This window comes from Teleopsis dalmanni, unplaced genomic scaffold, assembly GCF_002237135.1.
Source record: "Teleopsis dalmanni isolate 2A unplaced genomic scaffold, ASM223713v2 unscaffolded_contig_0926, whole genome shotgun sequence".
Taxonomy (NCBI): Eukaryota; Metazoa; Arthropoda; class Insecta; order Diptera; family Diopsidae; genus Teleopsis; species Teleopsis dalmanni.
The window spans coordinates 1-7,672 of record NW_024032308.1 but is presented as its reverse complement, the minus strand read 5'-3'; the positions used below and the strand labels follow the sequence as shown (position 1 = coordinate 7,672).

General features: G+C 30.8%; 1 protein-coding gene and 1 long non-coding RNA gene across 2 annotated transcripts; one reads left to right on the top strand and one right to left on the bottom strand.

Moving 5' to 3' along the window:
* Positions 1 to 1,934: 1,934 nt before the first annotated feature.
* Positions 1,935 to 3,065, bottom strand: LOC119663809. Its single transcript, XR_005251072.1, has 3 exons — positions 2,556 to 3,065; positions 2,337 to 2,476; positions 1,935 to 2,283 (listed from the first exon to the last, which is right to left on the bottom strand). It is a non-coding gene; the product is annotated as an uncharacterized LOC119663809 (long non-coding RNA).
* A 515-nt stretch (positions 3,066 to 3,580) lies between these two features.
* Positions 3,581 to 7,411, top strand: LOC119663808. Its single transcript, XM_038073409.1, has 5 exons — positions 3,581 to 3,661; positions 3,732 to 3,923; positions 5,541 to 5,703; positions 6,513 to 6,791; positions 6,846 to 7,411. The coding sequence occupies exons 1-5, from the start codon at positions 3,619 to 3,621 to the stop codon at positions 7,129 to 7,131; spliced, it is 963 nt and encodes a 320-aa protein (XP_037929337.1). The 5' UTR covers positions 3,581 to 3,618; the 3' UTR covers positions 7,132 to 7,411.
* The last annotated feature ends 261 nt before the right edge of the window (positions 7,412 to 7,672 follow it).

Here is a 7,672-nt window from a genome sequence, read left to right as displayed (position 1 = left end):
CGAATTACTTCTTCAACGGCTAGTAGATTTAGATCTTTGTGAATCGGAGAATATCGGAGAATATTATTTTGTACTCTTTGGATTTTTTCTATATATGTGTTACACGCTGAACACCACAGTTCTATACGATAGTTCCAAATTGGCTTCAATATTGATTTGTAAATTAACAATTTATTATCGAGACTGAGTTTAGAATAGCGATTTAGAAGTCAGTATAATTCCTTTAAGATTTAATTGGCATCTATTGGCTTCAATATGACTTGTCCACGTGAATCTTCTATCTAAATGAATTCCCAGATATTTTACAGAATGTGTTTGAACTGTGTCCATATTATTGGTTTTAATTGCAAGCCATGGCCATGTTTCTCTCCTTAGAGTAAAAGTGTACCTGAACGTATTTAATTTCATTCACCTTGATTTTCCATTTAGCAAAGCACTTTTCAATTAAACCAAGATGTCTGTATAAATTTTATGATGCTATAATGCAGTCACTTTCGATGCTGACTATAGCAGTGTTGTCAGCGAACGTCGTCAACAAATTGTTAGGATATAGAAGAATGCCAGCTGTGTAGATTAAGTATAGAAGCGGCCCAGGGACACTACCCTGAGGAACTCCAGTGTTGATATCGTGCTCTTGCGAAATAAAAGATTTGTGTCTAACTCTATATTTTTCGCGAGTCACGTAGGATTTCAGAAGTTTATGAACGTTTTTCGTATCGAGTGCATTATTTTAAGTAAAAATCTGTTAAGCCACACTTTATCAAGTGCCTGCGCTGCATCAAGAAAAACTGCCGTACAATATTGCTTTGATTGTAAAGCTAGGTGTGTTTCATTAGCGATTCTAAGGATCAGTTCAATTGTTCCATGCCCTTTACGAAAACCAAATTGATGGTACGAATTAAGAATTAAATTTTCTATCGGTGAGGAAATCAGGATTTTTTTTTTTACTAGAAGTTTTTCGAAAATTTTTGAGATTTACGACAATGAACCTATTGATCAATATGATGTAACAACTGAAGGATATTTTTAAGGCTTCGGGATCATTTTTAACAACGATGTTTTTCAATGCATCGAAAAGTACCCAAGAGACAAAATGCTGTTGAAAATAGTGAGAATGAGGACGATCACTGTGTCCGACAAGAGAATATGTGATTTTAACATTCACAATTTTATACACACATATATCTACGATATATAATAACCATATATGTTTTACTTATGCGAGTCAAATATGCAAATTTATTAAAACTAACGACCCGACGATTTGGACCAACTACCACGGGATTGTTTCTACCGCGTGAAAGCTTTTAAGTATATACTGTGTCAAAGATTAAAGCCACATGACAATTCACTGATTAGGCTACATCAGTGCGGCATTCAGTATGGTCACTCTACTATTGACCAGATATTCACACTCTAATCAATCCCAAAAAAATGTATCGAACATAACATCTACGTCTACAATCCTTTGGTCGATACTATATCAATACTCATATTATGAGGATAGAGGACCTCTATCAGTCCTCATAACCTCTATTCACTGACCTCTATTCAGTGCCAGAAAGTAAAAAATTAATTCCAAGAAAATTTTTTATATAAATACTACAAACAAGAGATATATCTGGTATACAACCACTATATATTTCTTATCAATATCAATACTTTATTTTTGCACCACAGCTGTTTTTTCCAAAGTATTGTGACCTTAATAGCTAAAGTCAATAGCACAGTTCTGTTGATAAATCCCGTTTGAGAACCATTTGAGATTGAGACCTAATTGGTATCATTAAGTTGCTTTGTTTAAAAGATTCAAAAAGTAACGCTAATCACTTTAGCCTCCATTCATTTTCAAAACATCACCAAAAATTTAAAACTAATTAACATGAATATTGCAAAATCAAATCACAAGTTTGTCAAAAAAACAAAAAAAATTCTGCAGAGAAGATGCAATTTGTGGTTATATTTTATTGTCTCTTCAAAGGTCTTATAATTGAAGCAAAAGAATTTAAACGAGATCAGCTCTTATCAGTTCTTGTCTTCTTGTCGTCGCTTTGCTATCGTTTACAACACCTACATTGTTGTCAACTTTAGTGGAATCTTCTAAAATTGCAAACATGGTTAGAACTATTTTTCTATTTGATTAAACTGAGCATCTATCATCCCATCAAATTTCTTAAAAGAAACTGCCAAGAGCTTTGCTGAATCATCAATTTCAAAATTAATATCCTTTGGGAAGACGAGCTCTTCAACAGGAAATCACTCAACAGGGATTTCGTCGTCATTCTAAAATTAAAAAGTTTATGAAAATTTTAATTATTATATCAGGAATTACATACCTAAGGTCTTAGAGATTGACCAACAATTTATTTCTAAGATCAAATTTAATCTGCAAAATTTGTTCTTTGTGACGTATGCCACAGAATGAGCAGCATAGCCCTTCATTAGGGACTCACTCAATAGAGACTCCCTCGTTCTTCTAAAATTAAAATGTTAATGAAAGTTTTAATTATTATATTAGGAATCATATATCTCAGATCTTGAACTTTAGCCTTTACCTATTATGTTACTCCCCAACTCCACATGAGCTCAAATAATAGCTTGTTGTAGTACAACAGGATTGGTGTTTGTTTATACATAGATTAGAGTACAGCCCGAATATTTTAGATTTTCTCCAAGCTAAAGATGGATCACATCCGTAGCCCCACAACCACGATAAAAGACATTATAGAATATACCCAGTTTCATAACATGCCTTCCTATTATGCAGTGACTCATCAGCACCATCAGCTCAGTAGTGCTGAGCAGGTTTCGCTTTAATTGAAGTAGCTGATTGTACCAATCAGTTTTCTGTCCAGTTTAGACCAGATCCACCAGGTCCAGTTTTGCTTGACTAAGCTCAGTATTTTTTTTTGTTTGTCAGTTTAACTGTTAAAAGTGGGATTTCAATAGAAGTGAACGAGAAGTGAATGTCAGAGAGCAGAGTTCCTGCTTTGGTCAGCTTGATACTTTCATACGATTTACAACATTGTTTACGGTTATATATTAAAGTCAAATACAAAAAATAATGAAATGAATAAAATTTTAGACATATGATTTCATTTTTTTTTCATAAATTTGAAATTAAAACAATAGCCAACTGCTATTGTTGAAGCATGTTAAAATAAATATTTAATACATTGGACAGTCATAGAATGCCGTGTCTGATTGTGATGTCTAATGAATTTTTCAATTTCGAGTACTAAAGATTCTTCCATATATGTCGCTGATATATACTACTCGTAATAAAATATTCTCTAAATGTTGTTATTAACAATGAAATATATTCACGGCCGACGATTCATTTTATATAGCCGGTGTGGTATTGTCGTAGTTCTAAGACTGTGAATAGAACTGTTGGTTGGTTAGTTCGCAATAGTACAGTGTAATATATCTTTTAGATTGTGGAAGACTACTGTCACTTCTGTATTTTTAATAATATAAATATAAAATTTAAATAAAAGAAATAATTAATAAGTAAATGAGAGCACACTTATTCTAATAATACTTATTTTTTAAAAAAATTTAATTACTTATAGAACATCATCTGCGTCACAATCAGCTAAAGTACAAAGTCAATATATGTGTCAAGAGAAAAACAGCCAAAATAATATTAAGAATACGGGTAACATTAGTAATAAAAATAAAATAAGAGTAATAACTACACGGTTACCTTAATATCAAAATCCTTTCAGATAATTGCAATTTTACGAAAGGATCGGATGTCAAAATAAAAGCTGGCAATGCCACAAATATGCACAATATCCGCGCTAGCTGTAAGGCGGAAGAACTAAGTAAATTGAAGCTAAAGTGCGAACAATTGGTTCGAACCTGCATCACAGGATTACTGATTACAATGTCAAATGTGGCATTCAAAGAGATGGAAGGTAAATAATTACTATATTTTTTTGTTAATATAAATTGCTTAAATTATTATATCCTTTAGATGATAGGTAAAACAGTGACCGTCTTCTTATTATTCATATTAAAAGATATATATATTTATATTTTATTTTAAATTAAGTTTTATTAAATGACTTATGAACACTGACTCTGAGGTTCAAATTTGGTGGGGTACGAGTTCAAGCCTATGTATTGGCAAGGACAAGGATGCAATTATTTACGAATAATCAAATATGCGAAATAATTCCAAGGCCACTGGTGATGGGTATTTAGCAAAACTCGAAACAGTCAAAAATTCAATTATTTAAAAATAAATAAAAATTCTGTTGTTATAATTCACTACTGTTCGAAAACTCTTCATTTTATTTTAATAAATAAAAATAAATAAATATATATTGACTGTATATTTAAAACTTTTTGGTAAGTTAATAATTACCATATATAGTGATATACAACTTTGAGTGTAACCACGATTTTTCAATCAATTGTATTAGCGGGAATGAGCTTTTTCAAAATTAAGCTCACCTTAGGGACTTTCTTACCGTATAGCTGATTAATTATACTATTTTGTATCGCTGATGCCAAGTTTATCGACTTTTCACTTCTTCGACAGTTTATTAAGAGATTTGATAGTAATAAATGAATTGCCGTAGATTTTTTTCAAACCGATTGGCATTTAACAAATTTAAGAAGTTTCCTTTAAATAAAATCGATATTAAAGACGAGAAGTAAAATCTTGTAAATTTTATTTCGATGAAAACTCGACCTCTTCATCTCGGTCAAATGCAACATTCTATTGTTATAGTGAATACACTGAGTTAATCATGGCTAACTATAATCCCTGAAACGAACTACATACTTTTTCATAACAGGAAATGATCTATCAACAACATAAGTTGTTGTGTTTAATAGAATATTTAAAATCGTTTAGAATTATTTCATTATCGGAAAATAAGTTCCATAGCTGTACTGTAACAATTTCAAAATAAAGTAGATACTTAACTCTTCCACATCGTAATTTATAATCAATTTATATCACAGACATCAGTATTTTATTATCGGTGAATATGTGTATAATATATACACTATAAATATAACTTGTCGGGTAAATTCAGAGAGAGGGGGACTAAGTCTATTTTTTCTCCTCTCTCCCTTGATTACTGAAATGAAGTTTTCACAATGCTGTAGGAATTTTCTCCATTCATTCCTAAGAGGTGGTTTAGTGGGTTCAAGTCTCACACGGTGACTTTCGAATTCAGAGAGGGTTTCAGTACTTCAAACCCCTCGCTTGACTGAGTGCTTAACTGCATTAATAATTTTTCACGTCTTACTTTAAGTGTGTCCGAAATTTTGACTACTTAGAGAGAAATATCTATTCCTAGTAAAATAAAAAAATATAAATTTAACTTGCAATTATTGAACACGTATTGAAAGATGCTTAATTAAATATTTGAAAGTTCAAATTAATATATTTTTTTTTTACATGCGAAACACAGTATTAACCACAAGATTAAGATTAATTCAAGATCTTCAGTCTGTTTTCATTTTTAAATTTATTTTACATAAATCACATTTAATTTAATTATATTTATTTATTTAAGATGAAATGAATAAAGCAGTTTGCTGGTATCTATCTTGTGATCGTTACTGGGAGGATGGTCCATTGGAGCCGAGAGCATTTCCATGGGGTCTAATAGTAATTCTTATATTCGTGCTGTCCACAGGAATCTGTTTCTGTTATTACATTATTTGGATACTATTTGAGTGAGTAAAACTTAAAATTAAATATATAAATAAAGTGAACTTATCAGCAAATACCCACTACCCTAATCCCCATATCTATGAATTTTTGGCATTATTTCCCTTAATTGCATTAATATATTCTTAGCTTTATTTACTAATTATAATATATATGTGTATTATATACGTATACATATTATAAAGTACAGTTATTAATATAAGCATGTAAAATATTTTGAAGTTCTAATAAGAAAAGGAAAAAGATATCAATCAAGTTGTATGAACAACTTGTTTTAAAGATCCTATTTTTATATTTCAATGTGAAAAAACTTAAATTAAATTTAAATCTTATTAAATAATGTAATATACTAATAATAATAACTCCAGTTAGCGTATACCCGATAGGATTTTGGGGTTCAATGATAATTGATTTTCTCAATTCATTTTTTTTATTTAAATTTTACAATATTTTTCCAAAAAGCCCCCTTAAATAAGTCTCTGTATACACTTCTTCACTGCAATTACTATTTATATTTTGTTTTTATTGTTACCTTGATTATTTCTGATTAGATCATTAAAAAAAATTAGATCAATTAAAAAAAAATAAAAATTTTGTTATTACTATTCTACTCTCGAACAGTAGAGAGTCTCTTCAAAAAAAAAAATAAAATAAAAATAAATCGTTTATGGTTAATGTCACGATAATGTCAAGATATTCCCAATGTCAAAATAAGTAGACCCGACCCACTTCCTAAGAATATAGTTAATATTTATATATTATACTTTCAAATTTTAAGGGAACATTCTAATAAATTTAAAGTTTTCAATTTTAGTTCTGACGAGACAGCAATTAATTCAAATCACCACATTAGTCAACACAATCAGTGTCTTAAATATTCTCCGGATAGTCCAGGTGGTCAGTTATTTTCACATCAACATATGCACGACTTATATCCTGAACAATCCCAAGCAGAACATCCCTACAGTTTAAGACATTATTATGGGGATCAAATTCAAATCGATACCAGCAGCAGCACAACTCACAGGAACGGTCAGCGTACATCGACACCATTACGCCGTCAAGGTCAAAATAATCTGCCATATCAGGAAAAGTATTTAGAGTCACGTGACTCCAAAAATAAACCTTTAACAACTTTACTTAACAGCAATAGCAATTCCAATACAGCAATAGCAGCAACTAGCACAGCATCACTAGCTAATACAATCGATTACAAGGTTAATTCATTGAGTGACGCAGCCGCAAAGCCAATCAATTCTCTTCAGCATTCATTGGATATGCATCATAGCTATGTGGGCGCATCTCAGCCATCTCTACATGCCTCATCATCCGCTCACGACATCATCGAAAACGAAGTAGGTCAGAACGAGCACTATATTTATGTTACTTACCCACCCGATTTGAAGAAACGCTTTTTTGAGAAATTTGAGTGATGACTTGCCTAGGACAGATGCTGTGACATTATACTTAACATAAATGTTTCATAAATTTTATTTAAAATTTCATAATATAAAGAGTGCAATTCTTTAATAAACGAATGAACGCAAAATGATATATGAAGAATGATAAATACACACAAATAATTGGTGGAAACCCACTTTGTTACGATGTACGATCCACATAATTACAATTTACTTTTCAAGCAATTAATTGGGACCAGGAGTTTAAGCTTTTTCTGTATCCGAAGAATAAATTATTTCAAGTTTTAATATAAAATCAAATTATTTAAATATTTTTTTTTTTTTGTGACCAACTAAATATAATTCATACCCTGTAATCGCCCAATCAGCTTTGAGAAATCAGCAATCCACAATTTAGTAGTACTACATATCTAAACTATTCTATTGCACGACTCACTATTAAGAACTTTATGTTTTTTTAACGAAGAAGTACGAGTACGTCGTTATTTTTTCTTCAAATATTGTTGGCAGTGATATATTATATTTTCATTGCCTTTGTTGAAGCAGTTTATTT